General features: G+C 43.3%; 1 protein-coding gene across 1 annotated transcript in view; it reads left to right on the top strand.

The window, feature by feature from the left end:
- Positions 1-16,979, top strand: part of LOC125722688 (fibroin heavy chain-like) — a 269,460-nt gene extending 252,481 nt beyond the window's left edge. The window contains exons 6-14 of the mRNA XM_048998888.1: positions 14,373-14,519; positions 14,604-15,272; positions 15,343-15,461; positions 15,784-15,887; positions 15,964-16,141; positions 16,208-16,325; positions 16,410-16,501; positions 16,570-16,643; positions 16,724-16,979. Of these exons, the coding sequence (XP_048854845.1) occupies positions 14,373-14,519; positions 14,604-15,272; positions 15,343-15,461; positions 15,784-15,887; positions 15,964-16,141; positions 16,208-16,325; positions 16,410-16,501; positions 16,570-16,643; positions 16,724-16,818 (1,596 nt within the window). The 3' untranslated portion in view covers positions 16,819-16,979. The remainder of the gene's footprint in view (positions 1-14,372; positions 14,520-14,603; positions 15,273-15,342; positions 15,462-15,783; positions 15,888-15,963; positions 16,142-16,207; positions 16,326-16,409; positions 16,502-16,569; positions 16,644-16,723) is intronic.
- Positions 16,980-19,022: the final 2,043 nt, after the last annotated feature.

Raw genomic sequence — 19,022 nt, 5'->3', positions numbered from 1 at the left:
TACCTTATTCTATTCCATCCTATCTTACCCATTCTAATCCTACCACATGCTATTCTATCTTACAATTGGCATTCCTATCTTACCTTATCCTATTCTATTATATCTTAGCCGTTCCTATCCTACCTTATCCTATCTTACACATTCTTATCCTACCACATCCTATTCTATCTTACCTTAACCATTCCTATCCTACCTTACCCTATTCTACCATATCTTACCCGTTCCTTTCCTACCTCATCCTATTCCATCCTATCTTACCCATTCTAATCCTACCACATACAATTCTATCTTACAATTGGCATTCCTATCCTACCTTATCCTATTCTATTATATCTTAGCCGTTCCTATCCTATCTTATCCTATCCTACACATTCTTATCTTACAACATCCTATCCTATCTTACCTTAACCATTCCTATCCTACCTTATCCTATTCTATCTTACCTTAGCCATTCCTATCCTATCTTGGCCTATTCTATTATACCTTAGCCATTTTTATCCTACCTTATCTTATTCTATCTTATATTAGCCGTTCCTATACTACCTTATCCTAGCATATCTTTGCCATTTTCATCCTACCACATCCTATTCTATCTTAGCTTACCCGTTGCTATCCTACCTAATGCTATCTTAGCCATGCCTGTCTTATATGTTTCTATCATACCTCAGCTGTTCCTATCGTACCTTGTCCTATTCTATCTTATATTACTCTTTCCTAACCAGCTTATTCTATCATATCTTAGCCGTTCCTATGCTACCTTATCCTATTCTATCTTACCTTAACCATTCCTATGCTACCTTCTCCTATTCTATCTTACCTTTATCCATTCCTATCCTATCTTATCCTATCCTATAATATCTTAGCCGTTCATATGCTACCACATCCTATTCTATCATACCTTAGCCATTCCTATCCTACCTTATCTTATTCTGTCTTATATTAGCCGTTCCAAACCAGCTTATTCCCTCATATCTTAACCGTTCCTATACTACCTTATCCTATTTTATCATACCTTAGCCATTTTTATCCTACCTTATCTTATTCTATCTTATATTAGCCGTTCCTATACTACCTTATCCTATCATATCTTTGCCATTTTCATCCTACCACATCCTATTCTATCTTACCTTACCCGTTGCTATCCTACCAAATGCTATCTTAGCCGTTCCTATCTTATCCAATTATGTCATACCTTAGCCGTTCCTAACCTACCTTATCCTATCTTACACATTCTTATCCTACCACATCCTATTATATCTTGCCCTAGTCATTCCAATCCTATCTTATACTATTCTATCTCATATTATTCTTTCCTAACCAGCTTATTCTATCATATCTTAGCCATTCCTATGCTACCTTATCCAATTCTATCATATCTTAGCCGTTCATATGCTACCTTATCCTATTCTATCTTATATTAGCAGTTCCAAACCAGCATAATGTATCATATCTTAGTCATTCCTATTCTACCTTATTCTACTACATCCTATCTTAACCATTCTAATCCTACCACATCCTATTCTATTTTACAATTGGCATTCCTATCCTACCTTATACTATTCTATCCGATTGTACCATACCATAGCCGTTCACATACTACCTTATCCTATCTTACACATTCTTATCCTACCACATCCTATTCTATCTTACGTTAACCATTCCTATCCTATCTTGGCCTATTCAATCATACCTTAGCCATTTTTATCCTACCTTATCTTATTCTATCTTATATTAGTCGTTCCAAACTAGCTTATTCTATCTTACCTTAGCCGTTCCTATCCTACCTTGCCCTATTATATCATATCTTAGCCATTCTAATCCTACCACATCCTATTCTATCTTACCTTAGCCATTCCTATCCTATCTTGGCCTATTCTATCATACCTTGGCCATTCTTATCCTGCCTCATCTTATTCTGTCTTATATTAGCCGTTCGAAACCAGCTTATTGTATCATATCTTAGTCGTTCCTATACTACCTAATCCTTTTCTATCTTATATTAGCAGTTCCAAACCAGCTTATTGTATAATATCTTAGCTGTTCCTATTCTGCCTCATCCTATTCTATCTTGCCTTAGCCATTCCGATTGTACCTTAAACCATTCTATTATATCTTAACCATTCTTATCCCACCACATCCTATTCTATCTTACCTTACCCGTTCCTATCTTACCTAACCCTATATTATCTTAGTCGTTCCTAACCTACCTTATCCAAATCTATCATATCTTAGCCATTCTTAACCTAACACATCCTATTCTATCATACCTTAGCCATTTATGTCCTAGCTTATCCTATTCTGTCATACCTTAGTCGTTCCTATCCTACCTTATCCAAATCTATCATACCTTAGCCATTCCTATCCTACCTAATCCTATTCAATCATACCTTAGTCGTTCCTATCCTACCTTATCCAAATCTATCATACCTTAGCCGTTCCTATCCTACCTTATCCTATTCTATCTTATATTAGCAGTTCCAAACCAGCATAATGTATCATATCTTAGTCATTCCTATTCTACCTTATACTATTCTATCCTATCTTACCCATTTCTATCCTACCACATCGTATTCTATTATATCTTAGGCATTTATATCCTACCTTGTCCTATTCTATCATATCTTAGCCATTCTTAACCTACCACATCCTATTCTATCTTACCATAGCCATTCCTATCCTACACTATCCTATTCTATTATATCTTAGGTATTCCTATCCTGCCTTGTCTTATTCTATCATATCTTACCAATTCTTATCCTACCACATCATATTCCATCTTACCTTAGCCATTCCTATCCTACCTTATCCTATTCTAACTTATATTATCCATTCCAACCCAACTTATTGTATCACATCTTAGACGTTCCTATCCTACCTTATCCTATGCTATCATATCTTACCCATTCCTATCCTACCACCTCCTATTCTATCTTACCTTAGCCATTCTTATCTTACCTTATCCTAAGCTATCATATCTTTGCTGTTCCTATCCTACCTTATCCTATTCTATCCTATCTTACCCATTCATATCCTACCACATCCTATTCCATCTTACCATCGGCATTCCTATCCTACCTTATCCTATTCAATCATATCTTAGCCATTACTATCCTACCGTATCCTATTCTATCCTGTTTTAGCCGTATCTTTCCTACCTTATCCTATTCTATCCTATCTTAGCCGTTCCTATCTTACCTTATCCTATTCTGTCATATCTTAGCCATTCTTATCCCACCACATCCTACTCTGTCTTACCTTAGCCGTTCCTATCCTAACTTATTGTATTCTGTATTATGTTAGCCGTTCCTGAGGGTGTTTTTTAAATTTTTATATGACATAAAGCCACAGACTTATTTAAATGGTTTGGCAAAATTTCTGTCAGATCCTGCTGCTGGGATCAGCAACTCCAGAGGGTTAAGATGTATGATTACTGTTACCCTCAGGATGACCACAGGCACAGCTACAAAACACATAAATAACAGAGAGTCGTATCCCAGTACTGGGCAATGTTTATTGACACAAAACCTTTAAGGAAATAAAAAAGTAACAGAAATACACAGGCAAAACAGTAATGGCAACTCTTAAAGACATATGCACACAATTAATACCATAGCCATGATACACATGAATTTAGAATAATTATATACACAATGTATATACATGAATCCTACCTGGATTTCAGTATAAACCCAGACACACACCCCTTCCACCTGGCAACAAGTCTAAAAGTAATCGGTTGTTATTACAAACAAAACACACGTCGCCACTGCCGCCACGTGTTAAAGAAATGCCAAAGGAAGACCAGACCACGCCCCCTACCACCGGCTTCCCACGGCTTTTATCCTCACTGATGCCAGCCAGTATAATTTCAAGAGCAGAAACAGCTGAGCAATGTCAGAAACTTTATTACGGAGGCTACCATGGTAACCGCGTAAACAACCTACCTACCTAACCCTGCACAATACCGAGTGCTTGGACTTACGGAACGCTGCCGTAGGAACCCTACAAACCAGTTGCTCGTATACCGCAGCCCAACACGTGACCTGTGAGTGACATAGTCCACGTCACTCACCGGTTACACTCTTATGTTAGCCATTCCTATCCTATCTCATCCTATTCTGTCTTCACCAAACCTATCCTAAAATAAAATAGGATAACACAGGTTGAGATAAGATAAAACAAGAGCTTTGCAATATGTAACCATTCTTTCTAGGCTCGGGAGGAGGATGATTGCTATTTCCTTATCTTATTTATTTTGACCTGTAACCTTTTATGTAATTAATAGTATAACAATAAACTATCTCCTCTCAAAGGATCAGACTGGTTCCATCTCTGTATAATCATTTCTAAACCGCTTTCCATTCTAGTCTGGGTTTCCGTATCCACCAAAAAGAAAGAATTAAATATATATGTATTATTACAGACCTCTCAAATAAAACAATACCAGGGCAAACCAAATAGTTATAACAAATAATATCAAACAAATACTTTCACCCCACAAAAGATAACCTTGCTCATGAGCAGGCAAAACTTAGTCAAAGAAATATTTAAAAGAACAACATTGCTATATTGTCAGTCATTTCAGTCCAGTCAGTCCGCACCGCGAGGAAGTTGGTTTTATGTTCGATATTCGCTACATTTACTGACATCTAAACTGCAATATCTTCGGTATCATAACGGTAATAATTTTCAGATTACGCTCCAATTGACTGCACTAGTGGAGTTGTGGTGATTGGCATTGCACTTTCAAGACAGTCTCTAAGTTTTCGGGCAGTTCTGGGTGAGCAGAAGGATATTCGATCCCGTCTCGCTTTATATTTTTAATTCATATTGCTGGAGAATGTGGTGCTAAAAGTGTGAAATATTCTTCTAGTTTAACTTCACATGTGGAGCCTAATCTGAAAAGAATTACCGTCATGATCCCGAAGATATTGCAGTTTAGATGACAGTAATTGTAGCGAAAATCGAACATAAAACCACCTTTACCGCGATCAGTCAGCAAAGCTTTCCTCCGACTGTTCTTTTTCTTTTCTTATCTGAAATTTAACAGAGGGCGCTCGGCTCCGGTGCAGATCCTGGCAGGGTGCGTGTGACCGTACTCCTCTCTGAGTAAACGTCCACTGATGTCGAACAGGATTTCAGCAATCATAAAAAAACCAACCGGCACGTCGCAGATTGCATAATCATTAAACCATACATATAGTTTTATCAGTTATGTCATAACCACAATATCCTCGATATAATTTGGTTTCAGGGCTTCACACACTATCACACAGTATTAACCTGGGCTACGAACATATAAAAGGAAAATATGGGAAGGGAATATGGCGCAGTAGAAAAATAAAACATATCCCTTTTCCCCATTTACACATAACGAAATCACATTGCAGCAACATGTACATATCGATGACACATTATAACATCCAAGGTTTACATAATCTCAATCGGCAAACTAAAGCATTGCTTTTTTTCCCTTTCTTTTTATATCCCGCCATAGCAAAGTACATTTTCCCTTAACTCAGTCCCGTAACACTCACCGAAAGAGTAGAACACGGCTTGTCCGTCTCATCCGTCTTCTTGATCACATCGTTCGCCAGTGCTGACGTTCTCCACCTTCTCGCTGCTGTTCTTTTCTACGGCCTCATTTTTTTCTAAATGGGTGTCAGACTTCTTAGCTGTTATTTTGACTTTAGCGGTAATTTTAATTTTAAGTACTCTCATTTCTTTGCTCTCCATTTTTAAGATATTAAATCTCTTCAAACTACAGCCACTCGCCAAAATGCTCGAAAGACGTTTGAGAAGATAAGTACATGTGATTCAAAAGTAATCAAGCTGTTGTCATGGACGCCCATTCCAACCATAACAGACAATGCGATTCTATGCAGCTCATCGGCGACTTTCGGCCGCGTTCGGCTTCGACTGACCGGTCGTAGGTTCGATTCGGCCATAAGCAGGTTGCCAACTCTGACGCATCTGGCGCGAGACTCGCGCTTTCAGACTGAAACGCTCACAGCAATAATTCTTATGGACCTAAAATTGGCTATACCAAAAGCGTTGGGGCAGTTTGCAAACCCTACATATTATTTACAAGGTAATAAAACTATTATATACATGTAAGTACGTGTGTAGTAGACTTGTCTTGAAATGAAAATCTCATGCCAACTGTCATGCCCTGCTCGTCGGCTCCTCGTGTGTGCCACGCCCCCGGATTACCCACGTGTTCTTTCCCGATTTGTACCCAGCTGTGTCTGATTATTTTCAATCAGTCCTGTGTATTTCAGTCCGTGTCTTACCTGAGTCCTTCGTCCGTCATTGATGTCAGTAGCCGTCCTATGTTTCCTGTCCCGGATCTTCCTAATTAAACTCCCGTTTACCCTGCTTACGCCTGCTCGCCTGCTCTTTGCTCGCTCGCCTTTCCAGCGCGTTCGCCCACTTCCGGAGCGTCCCGTGACACAAACCAGCTGACCAAATTCGGTGCTATATTATGTATGCAAGAATTATCACATGCAGGGCGCACATAACTGGTATGCAAGTACTCATTCGCTGTCTAAAGCTATACGCGCTGCAATGTTTTGTAGCAGCGCAAATGCGTATTTATTTTATGTGCATTCGCGCTGTTATGACAAGAAATCACTGTGCATTCTAGCCTTCATGCCGCGAAAGAAGTACAAATTAGCCCCATTAATGTTAAAATGCACGGTAATTTTTTGCCATAACAGCGTAAATGCGCATAAAATACATGCGAATTTGCGCTGCTACAGCAAGGAATTGCCGCGCGTGCACGGAGAATGCATACTTGCGTACCATACAGTTATGTGCGGTCCTGACCATATGTATAGTAGGCATATCTTCTACAATAAATTATATATTTAAGTCGTATTGTTTGGCGTTTTTAAATCTTTTAATCATAATTTTCTTCGTTCTTTCCTGCCGACAGTTGGGGCAGAGACTGTCATACACTCATGTACTAATGTTACTAATGTAACATTCACAGCCAGACGCGGCGCAACAGTGAAACATTTATACATGTGAGAAAAGGTTTTCTGTGTGTCCATTAATTCCTACATTGAGTTTTAATCCCGTTTACATGAAAAGCTGTAGTTATATTGCCCCCAGAATTCCAAATTTCTATTTGCAGCAAACTGATAAACCGAATAAGCCCAGGACATTGGAAAATACTTGAACAACATGGTAAAGTGGGTTTCAGCATTTTCTATTGTTACATTTGTATTAGAATTGTAAGAAATGTCTTCGTTAGTATTGCATTGTATTTTGCGGGATGTTCCTCAACAGATTGGTTCTGTGGACTGTGGTGTGTTCATGTTGATTGTTGTCACAGATCGAGGAAGTAGGAAGCCGGAGAATCGGGAAACAAGGGATTTATTGGGGAAACCAGCTAGGAACACGGGGCAATACAGGTAGCGACTTCAATGACTGGACTGGGGAAACATACTTTGATACGGAATTAAATACATAGGACTGATAGATGTGTGATAGATGATCACCTAGTCTATATATGCTTGATAAATGACACTCAGTTTTTCATCAGCTGCTTTCAGTCTCCATGGATAGACCAAATGTAAAATGGAAGTTTTTAGAACTGCTTCATGAAGAACAGCGTGAGCAGTATGAGGGCACTCAGCTGATTGTGGTTGGGAGCTGTGGCCTTCAAACCCTATATAATGCCAGCAAATGTGGTCTCTCCATATGGCAGATAGAGGAAGTTTGAAAGCCATTTGTATTCTCTTCCATAGTGTGCCAGCAAGGAGAGAGGACTTCACTGCTTTTACTATCCATCCATCCATCCATCCATCCATCCATCCATCCATCCATCATCTTCCGCTTAATCCGGGGTCCCTCCCGAATGACTGAGCTCCTCACCCTATCTCTAAGGGAGAACCTAGCCACCCTGCGGAGGAAACTCATTTCGGCCTCTTGCACCCGCGATCTCGTTCTTTCGGTCACTACCCATAGCTCATGACCATAGGTGAGGGTAGGAACGTAGATCGACTGGTAAATCGAGAGCTTTGCCTTTTGGCTCAGCTCTCTCTTCACCATGACAGACCGATGCAGCGCCCGCATGACTGCTGATGCCGCACCGATCCGCCTGTCGATCTCCCGTTCCATCGTTCCCCCACTCTTGAACAAGATCCCGAGATACTTAAACTCCTCCACTTTTTTTTAAACTCCACTCCTGCTTTTACTAAATCTGCAAAATTTCCACTTGCATCCTGTAGCCACCAATGGCTTGAAAACTTACCAGTAGCAGAGAGAGCCCTGGAGGTGTGGCCGTCTCTGACCAGGTACCTGGATGCAGTCAGAATGAGGAAGCTACCAAATCCAGGAACTGCATTGTATGACACCCTTGAAGCTGCTCAGACAGACCCCCTCATCTTCGCAAAGCTACATTTCTACATAGCCATCACCAGGACCTTCACTCCTTTCTTGACAAGATATCAAACTGATGAACCAGTGATGCCATTCTTAGCCACAGACTTGGCTGAGTTGATGAAGGTAATATCCTAGCATTGGACAGGTTGATGTTGCAAATTTATTTCAGTGTGTGTACATTTCTCCCTGAACATAACCTGTCTTCAGGTTAGTGTTTTACCTTTTATCTAATCATGATTAATATCTGATTAATATGAATGATTTATTAATTATATACAGATACTCACACCCACACATCCTTCCATCCATCCATTTTCCAAACCGCTTATCCTACTGGGTCACGGGGGTCCGGAGCCTATCCCGGAAGCAATGGGCACGAGGCAGGGAACAACCCAGGATGGGGGGCCAGCCCATCGCAGGGCATACTCACACACCAGTCACTCATATACGCACACCTACGGGCAATTTAGCAAGTCCAATTAGCCTCAGCATGTTTTTGGACTGTGGCAGGAAACCGGAGTACCCGGAGGAAACCCCACGACGACATGGGGAGAACATGCAAACTCCACACACATGTGACCCAGGCGGAGACTCGAACCCGGGTCCCAGAGGTGTGAGGCAACAGTGCTAACCACTGCACCACCATGCCGCCCCAGGGTGCACCTTGACATGAGAAATTACAATGGGAAGCAAATGGTAGAGGAGCTGGACAGTAGTGGTTACATCACCAATGACAAGTCCCCTCCCACCAGGATCAGCAGCGACCATATGCTGAGACACCGGGGCACTAAAGGGCTTTGAGTCCCAGGGAGCAGACATAAATACTCATCTACTGTAAGCTGCTTGGGATCAAAGCATCAGATAAATGTAAAAGCATTAATAAGATATTCCTACAGAGCAATTTCTAATAGACATGGCAGTGCCCTAACCTCTCATGTAATAAACCCCTTGGCATCATCTGCTGCCTCATTCAGCCTAATCCAATAGTCCAGAGGATCCTCCCTAGCATCTGACTTGGTTGAACAAAAATCTGCTGGAGGCATCCCAGAATGCACAGTCAAATAAGAATACTGCTTCAGGATACTAAGGACTGCATCCACATCTCCAGTGGCAGTGACAGTATCATTACTATGCAGCCATGCTCTGACCACATCTCTGGCACATCTCATCAGTCTGCTTGTGCCTGCAGTAGGAATGGGTGAACCTAAGCATTCAGAGGTTTCCCCAGCAGGTAGACTATTTGGCATCTTAGAGAGGACACTGAGGTAGAGATTGGTATACAACTTCACAATATTATTCTTAATCTGCCAGATTTGGATTATCCCCTCTGTCAGAAATCTTGCAGGCAGAGCCCACTTGCAGCAGAGCTGAGAGGTAGGGCTACATGTTAAACTAAGACTAGAGGTATGTATCAGACCAGCTCTCCCTAGCTTTCTGCTTGCTAATATTCGATCTCTCGAAAATAATATGGATGAACTTGGGACTAGGATTAAGAATTAAAAACTGATTTTCACTGAAACATAGCTGTAGGACAATATTGTAGAAGCAGCTGTCCGGCTACAGACTCACTCCATTCATCACAGGGACTGCACAGTAGTATCTGGCAAACTCAGTAGGGGGGGGGGAATCTGCATTTACATCAACAACCAGTGGTACTCAAACTGCCACTTTTCAAGTGATGTAAACACTGTTCAATTGATGTGGAGCACTGAATGCTGAAATGCGGACAATTTTATTGGCCTAGGAAGTTTAACGCTGCTTTCATTCTGCCTGTTTACATTCCTCCACATGCAAACTGCACGGCAGCATTGGGCACATTGAATGAGGCTATAAGCGCACAAGAAAACAAACATAATGATACAGTGTTTACAGTAACTGGTGATTTTAATCATTGTAACTTAGGGACTGTGATACCAGCATACCAACAACACCTTACATTTCCTACATGGGAAAAAAACATACATGTATAGCAATGTGAAGGAGGCGTACAAGGTTGTACCTGGTCCCCACTTTGGACGGTCTCCATTCCTCTACCCAGCATACAGACAGCTCCTCAAACAAGCCCGAACTGTGATGTGATTTTATGTGGCCTACCACTTCATGGCTGATTTGCTGTTGTTCCCAATTTTTCCACTTTGGTAAAATACAACTAACAGTTCAGTGTGGAATATTTAGTAGCTAGGAAATCTCACAGATGGACTTATTGCACAGGTGGCATCCTATCGCAGTACCATGCTTGAATTCACTGACCTGACTGAATTCACTGTGTGTGTGTGTGTATATATATATATATATATATATATATATATAAAGTCACGATCTGGGGCGAGCAGAGCAGCGGTGATCGTGCGGGCAGGCGTGCAAAGACTAGGTGAGACAGGCAAAATCGGGCAAACTACGGGTTTAATTAGGGAACTGGGACCATAGAACAACACGAAACCACACCACAACCACAAGAGATCCACAATGACGGACAAGAGGAACAGGTAAGACCAGGACTTAAATAGGACGTGACTAATGAAAATAAGCAGACCCAGATGGAGACGATCAGGGAAGCACACGTGGGTAATCAGGGGGTGTGGCACACGAGGAGCCGACGAGCCGGGTCATGACATATATATGGGGCGGCATGGTGGTGCAGTGGTTAGCACTGTTGCCTCGCACCTCTAGGACCCAGGTTCGAGTCTCTGCCTGGGTCACATGTGTGCAGAGTTTGCATGTTCTCCCCATGTCGTCGTGGGGTTTTCTCCAGGTACTCTGGTGTGTATATATATATAGTAAAATTGAGTTTTTTACACTTTTGCAGTTTTATTTCATAATTGAACTTTATAAGAAATTAAGTACCATTCAATAATAATGAACACTAAGTAAATATTAATAATTGATGTGTTATTGATCCCTGTGGGTGAATTGCTTTACACCTCTACCACTCTGTAGGTCAGAGCAAGCTGGTTGTGAAGGGTAGTTAGCTGTTGTAGCACCCAAAGAACTGGGACTTACTGGCCTAGTACTAACAGAACTTAATTTGTTGCAGTTTTGTATGACAAATGTATATGTTTTGTGTCCTGTGGAGAAATCATAAATACCCATTTTAGCAGGTGTGATTTTGCGTTGAACAGGTAACGTTACATTGAGACCGCCCTGGAACCTGGAACCAGGAACTAGGGGCCTCATTTATAAAGACTGTATGTGAGCAAAATAACCATGAAACATTTGCACAAAAATTTATAGAAAAATTTTCGGATGCATAAATGTAGAATATAAAGAAAAGATACCGTGAAATAGTTTACACATTTTGAAATGGTGCAGTGCAACTGTAGGAACATTTTGGACAAAACATTAAACTGTTGCTGGCGCTTGAAGCAGAGACCAACTGAGTATGAGGAGGTGGAGCTCAACGACTCGTGCACACAATTCGCTATGAATCAAACATACCTGCAGTATTTTCTGTCAACACTTGCTGCATCAAGCAAAGGCACATCCTAGATGTGTGACAGTCCACCTTGATTTTAGTGGCTAAGAACTTTGTGCTTGTCATGCAATGTTTCCCTTTCAAATCAATCAGGGAAACGTGCAATATCCTGTCTTACAGTAAAAAATACTGTGTACATTTACAACAAACTACAGTGGTCACAGCAAGAAATGGTGCTAATGATTCCTCTGATCAAAAGAATCTGTGCAATTTTACATTTTCAATCTGGTCGTCCATTTCTAGCATTTGGATCAGCACTACATATGCTTCCCAGGTTACGATGGTCTGTTTTGACCTTGCGATGGGGAATGTTTTTGATTTTCAGCATGTTGTTCAATAACTTAAATGGGACATTTGACATTTTGTTATAAAATAGGATTGGCATTAATTTTGCACAATTGTAGGCTAATGTAACCTTTCAAAGCATGTTTTTAAGGTAGGCTAGGCTAGTCCATAATGCTTGTTAGGGTAGGTGTACTGTGTTAAAATGGATTTTCTCCTTACGATAACTATATTCTAGAAAGCATCAATTTTTTTAACATTTTTATTTAACTTACACATAAAACGTGCAGCTACATATAGTGTCACTTTAAATTAACAGTATTTTAATGTTTTATTTAATAAGTATTAAATGGTGGCGCAATGGCGGCATGGTGGTGCAATGGTTAGCATTGTTGTCTCTGCCTGGGTCACATGTGTGCGGAGTTTGCATGTTCTCCCCATGTCGTCATGGGGTTTCCTCCGGGTACTCCGGTTTCCCCCCCCCCAGTCGAAAAACATGCTGAGGCTAATTGGAGTTGCTAAGTTGCCCATAGGAGTGCATGCGTCAGTGAATGGTGTGTGAGTGTGCCCTGCGATGGGCTGGCCCCCCATCCTGGGTTGTTCCCTGCCTCGTGCCCATTGCTTCCGGGATAGGCTCCGGACCCCCCCGCGACCCAATAGGATAAGCGGTTTGGAAAATGGATGGATGGATGGATATTTCCGCATTATTATAGGTTTATTGGAAGGTAACCTCATAACACAATAAACAAATTTAAAGATTGATTTTACTAGCAGCATTATAATGATGACTGTTCAAATTTTCTATAAATATATCATTACGTTGAGTAAATGTGCTTAGTGGAGCACACCACATGCGGCTGTTTCTGTAAATCAGGGAAGAGTTTTATAAGCACCGAAGTGGCGGTGAAGGAATGGACAGCTCAACAGCCGCAACATCTTTCGAAAGAGGAGATATTGTGGATAAAAGAAAAAAAGACACTAGCGGTGTGGCGGTACTTTCTGAAGTTTAAAGTTTGACACGTTTAGTGACATGAAGGGTACTCCGGATTTATACACATTGCAACTTTTTGGCGTCACAACATGCCGCTCATCGATACCTTATACCTACTACTTACATGCTTACCAAATTGTGGGCGCCAATAAACGTTTGTATAGTACCATGACCATGATATAAAGCACTGAAATATGAACGTAAATGCTTATACACATAAAACACCAATAACTGCCGTTAGCTTAGCAACCGTAACAGCTGCTCCAACACAGGTGTTTCACCCGCTCCCATGGTGCTTCGCCATAGCGCGACATTCGGAAATGTACGTAGTCACTAAATCATCTACGCGAAATTGTATTACATCTAAGTTTAATCACAGCACCCGTTCGTAGCAGTTATGATTTGTTCGCAAGACGACTAACAGGCGCTGCCATTTATCCAACACTCGGCGCTATAACCCTCACCGAATCACCGCCTCCTTCATTGTCGACGCACTGACTACACAGGGAACATTTCCCTTGTGAGGTCTGGTAGTTACGTGTAATCAGTAGCGCCCCTAGAGGATCCTCGTGACTAAGCAGGCGGACTCATACCTCAGCGCTCCCTCTAAAGTGACGAGAGACTCCTTGAGCTCGAATTAACAATTAACAACGACCCTGCTGAGCAGTCAGAAAGAAATAAAATTAAGGAAAATAATAATAAAAGCGGCGGGTAGGCTGTAGATATACCCGCAATACAATATATGTTAGATATAACTGTTGACCATTTGCAGTCATGTCAAAAAGTCAAAATTGTTAAAACCCCCCCAAAAAACACCACTAAAATCTCAGTGTATGTCTGCTGTGGGCAATTATAGCATGAGCGCACCAAACTGGTAACTGCTGATAAAAAAGTAACTGTTGGTAGAAAAATGTATTTCAGCCGTTAGAGCCCAAGCAGTGACTGATTAACGCTGAATGGTGAGGATTCCATACTGACAAATCAGAACAGGCCTGGTGGATGCAGATGATTTCAGCAACTATAAAATAGTCTGCAAGCAAACCAGACCTAACAGTGTGCTTTACTAGCAGCTCTGGGACAATGGCAGTGCATGAGGGGGTTATAGTGCTGCTTCTTCTTTTAGGTTGCAGCTGTGAAGCTCAACTGAAGTCTGGGTTTCTTGTGAAGACCCCTCAAGTGGCTGCAGTTTATCAAAATGGATTAGGTGCTCCCCAGGTGGTGGCAGCTGGCTATCAGGTTGGCGTAGGGGCTCCCCAGGTGGCTTCGACCGGCTATCAGGTTGGCGTAGGGGCTCCCCAGGTGGTGGCAGCTGGCTATCAGGTTGGCGTAGGGGCTCCCCAGGTGGTGGCAGCTGGCTATCAGGTTGGCGTAGGGGCTCCCCAGGTGGCTTCGACTGGCTATCAGGTTGGCGTAGGGGCTCCCCAGGTGGCTTCGACTGGCTATCAGGTTGGCGTAGGGGCTCCCCAGGTGTCTTCGACCGGCTATCAGGTTGGCGTAGGGGCTCCCCAGGTGTCTTCGACCGGCTATCAGGTTGGCGTAGGGGCTCCCCAGGTGTCTTCGACCGGCTATCAGGTTGGCGTAGGGGCTCCCCAGGTGGCTTCGACCGGCTATCAGGTTGGCGTAGGGGCTCCCCAGGTGGCTTCGACCGGCTATCAGGTTGGCGTAGGGGCTCCCCAGGTGGCTTCGACCGGCTATCAGGTTGGCGTAGGGGCTCCCCAGGTGGCTTCGACCGGCTATCAGGTTGGCGTAGGGGCTACCAAGGTGGGGGCGACCGGCTTCCAGGTTGGCGTAGGGGCTCCCCAGGTGGCTTCGACCGGCTTCCAGGTTGGCGTGGGGGGGACCGGCTATCAGGTTGGCGTAGGGGCTACCAAGGTGGGGGCGGCCGGCTATCTGAGCGAGCAAGTTGCTCCTGCTCTGGTTAAATCTGTGACTGGAATGCAAGTGAACCCTGATAGTGTGAGGGTTGTATGTGGGGAGGATTCGGTTATGGTGGATGTGCTACAGGACCTTCTAGCTATTGGCCAGCTGATCAATGCTTCAGACATCACCCTTGGTGGTTGTGCACCCACTGGGCAGGATGCTTCTGGCACAGTGAGGTTTCAGTCTGTGCTGCAGGCCTGTGGAAGTACACTGATGGTATGAGGGCTTCCTTCTGATTGGTTGCTATGTTGGCTATGCTAGTCCTAATCACGTTGCTCTTCTCCAGATGACTGCTGATGCCCTGGTCTATAGCTTTGCATTGATCTACACCCCCAGTGGTATTAATGGCAGCCCCATTGTGAGGACCAATGGTGCTGTGGTTGGCATTGAGTGTCACTATTTGAGGTGAGGATGCCCCATCAGCTTTGCTGTTCCTTAGCCCTAGGAGCTGTTCATCCAGTGACTGACCCAAATGGGCAGTGGTGGCTTCATGGTTAGGGAAGCACACTTGTACCAAAGATTGCTGGTTCAAGTCCCTGACCAGCAAGGCACCACTGGGGTACACTGAAGGTACCGCCCAAAGCACTGCTCCCCTGGTGCTGAATTAGCTCCCCCTGATGTGTCATGATGTCACATAATATAAATGCAGAGGACACATTTCATTGTGCACTGTTGTGGTCATTGACATACCACGAAACCTTAATTCTAAATGATGCCTGCTCCTTAGGAAGCAGAATGTGAGCAGCAATGCCCTGGTGCCAACCTGGATCCCCTACTATGCTACAATGGCGGCTGAGGCACAACTGAATTTCTCACTGAGGCTGATGGATGGTAGGCAAGGGGTTCATGCAGCATATCTGGCTTTACTCAGTGGGTTTGTCTTCAAGTGCATGTGCCCTTTGTGCAGATGCATGGCAGAATGAGAGGGCCTCCAATGTGTACTTCCTGGGAAGTGTCCTGAACATTGAAGCCTCTGTCCTTGTGGGCAACAGTCAGCCCCTGCGTGTCTTTGTGGACAGCTGTGTGGCCACCTTGGTCCCTGATGTGACCTCTGTCCCTAGCTATGCCTTTGTGCAGAACTCTGGGTGAGTAACATTGTATGGCTGTGTGAGGCCGCTTGGGCAATGCTGCTTGACATGCCTGCCCTTCAGGTGCCTGACTGATGCCAAGGTGACAGGATCCCGCTCCCAGTTCCTGCCCAGAAAGCAGGATGACAAGCTGCAGCTTCAGCTGGATGCTTTCAGGTTCTCTCAGGATGGCAGGAGCTCAGTGAGTACAGGCACTTGTGCAGGATTTCTGTGCTTAAATGAACTGGCTGTGATGGCGGCTGACCAGCTTTTGGTGTCCCCCTAGCTGTACATTACTTGCAGCCTGAGAGCAACAGTGGCTTCTGTGCCTGTGGATTCCCAACACAAGGCTTGTTCCTTCTCTCTTGCCGCTAACAGGTCAGTAGCTGCAGCATTATGATGATGGATCAGTTGAGCTGCTAAGCAATTGTTATTCCCTATTGCAGGTGGGTGTCTGTGGATGGGAATGACCAGGTGTGTGGCTGCTGTGACGCCAGCTGTGGGCTTGCAGGTGTAGCAGGTATGTTTGGCCTCCACCAAAAGATGCTCTGGTGGATTGTGTTGCTGTGACTGAGGCACCCTCCCTCCTTGCCCTTGCAGGTGCTCAAGGCACAGGTTTTCTGGGCCCCATTGCTATCCAACAGGGTCCTCCCACGGCTAGTCAGCCTGGACAGCTGTATATTCTGAAGGGATAGGGACCAAGCTGCATGGTCCCAGGATGGAAGGAGCCACCTAACTTGCCTGGCATATTCTGCACTGCTTGTCATGCTGTTGCTTCCCCCTAATGAGGTGACTGCAGTTGTGCAGGAGACCAAGGGCACTGTCTTGTGACTGAATAAAGCACTAGTATTTGAAATGGTGCAGTCGTCGCTTATTCCTTGGCTCCCAGGTACACTTCTGGATTGCCTAGAAATTCTACAGCCACATCACACTGCTTGCTGCCTGTGGATTTTATGACTGGAATGGCACCCTGTGGGGAAACCTTGCCTTAGATGGAATGTGTTGGTGGGGTTGTACACAAGGTGTTCCTTTCAGTAAGGAATCAGTTTCAGGGAAGGTACTCCCTGTATGTGGATCAGGGCTTGGTGCCAACAGACTAGGGTAGTCGGGAGTGATTCCTACCCTTATTCCCTCTCTTTGGGGAGTGGCTGACAGCCTCTATGTGGTGGTTGGAAGCATTGCAGCCTGGTTTGCCATCACCTTCATATCATGGAAGTACTTGGTCATCCTGGGGCACTTGCAAGGGTGTACCATTGATTTTTAACAATGGCAGGCACTAGGGGGCTCATGTATTGCTACTGAAATGCAGAATTCCAATCCAGTGTCAGCAACTGATTCACACTAACAGATGATGGTATTAAACCTTAATACTGATTTCTGCAAGTGCTGGTTAAAGAACAACATGCGGTCTGATAAAAATGAGCATCTTATTCATTTGTTAATACTGCTGCAGCGTTCTCTGCATTCTCACCACTGCTCCACATCATACTTCACTCTGCCACATATCACTTTACTACCCCATGTTGAATGTTGCATTGTATGAGCATCATTTTATCCTGTGGATTATGGAGTTCTTTTAACTAGTTAAGTTGTGAGACTGTACCATAACCACTGTTGCTCTTATTTTAACTGATGAAAAATATATTAATTTGAAATCTCTCCTGTCGCATCCTTTCATGATGTGATTATTGCATTCGTGCCGAGCAATGTTACGATATACAATGCAATCCTCACCCCCCAGCCGGGGAAAATTCAGTCCCCCCCATCCGATGCCGCAGACTTCATCAAACTGTAGCAGAGCAGGTAATAGTCATTCATAAATGATTAGATAAACAATTAGCCTTATTTCCTTAGAAACAGATTAGATCTGAACCCAAAACTACCCGGTACCCTCAGCATCTTAATCTTCAACCTGCTCTTCACTCTCTGCCCCTTTTTCAATGATTTGAGGTCAGCACGACAGGGGGCGCTAGGCAGCCACTTGGGCGTCTTCTCCCAGCCTATACTAACTTCGGTTTTTGTTCTTTGAAACTAAAAACTGGAAAATAGTAAAATGCTTTTTTCAGCTTTTGCCATCTGGCCTGGTCATTTAGAAAAGGGCACAACCTTATTAAAAGACACACTTTATTTTTGTGAAAACAATTTGATGAACACAAAAACATGGACACGATTACAGGGCTGGATTAAAACATGAACAAGAGTGGCTTCTGTACTGGAACTGAGACTAGCGTTGCAGTGGGGTGTGGAATGTTCTGTCCTGCCTTTGAGTTAATGTCCAGCAGCGCTTTGGATTCCTGCAGACACCCAGTCCATGGTGAGGAAGCACATACTCATCACCATAACTTCTTTTTCTGCAGAGTAGCTCTCCTCACACTCGAGTTCAAAACCAAAAAAGTCCATCCCATCACCAGGTATGGCTGACTTTGTGTGCCCATTGGCAGTTTCTTCTGCTACAGGAGCAACTGTGTCACACTCTGCTATCAGAAGCTCCTTCAGTTCCTGTTTCCTACACTCATCCCTTAACCATCGGAGTTCGAATTCTGGACAACTGACAGCAGCAAGAAGTGCACATATGCAAAACGAGTCTGGATAGCCTGAAGAGAACAAAAAATGTATTGTAGCTGTACAATTAGACATGTTTATTTTGTTATTTTACTATTTAGGCTACAGTGCAGGCTATTTACTATAGTCCGATAATCTGCCTTTTATGGGATGAACAATATACAGTATAATAAGTATTGTTGTGATCTACTCAAACTAGTATTTTGATTTTGAATTAGCTTCCATTGTTGCATATTCTCTATCCAGGTAGGCAGCAAATGTTTTTCTACGCGGTAGGCAAACGTGTAGAATAGATAATTTCTCAATTATGTGACAAAAGGAAGGAGAATCCACAGTG

Source organism: Brienomyrus brachyistius, unplaced genomic scaffold (assembly GCF_023856365.1).
Source record: "Brienomyrus brachyistius isolate T26 unplaced genomic scaffold, BBRACH_0.4 scaffold41, whole genome shotgun sequence".
Taxonomy (NCBI): Eukaryota; Metazoa; Chordata; class Actinopteri; order Osteoglossiformes; family Mormyridae; genus Brienomyrus; species Brienomyrus brachyistius.
Note: the sequence above shows the minus strand (reverse complement) of the source record. Positions and strands in the feature narration are given on the sequence as shown.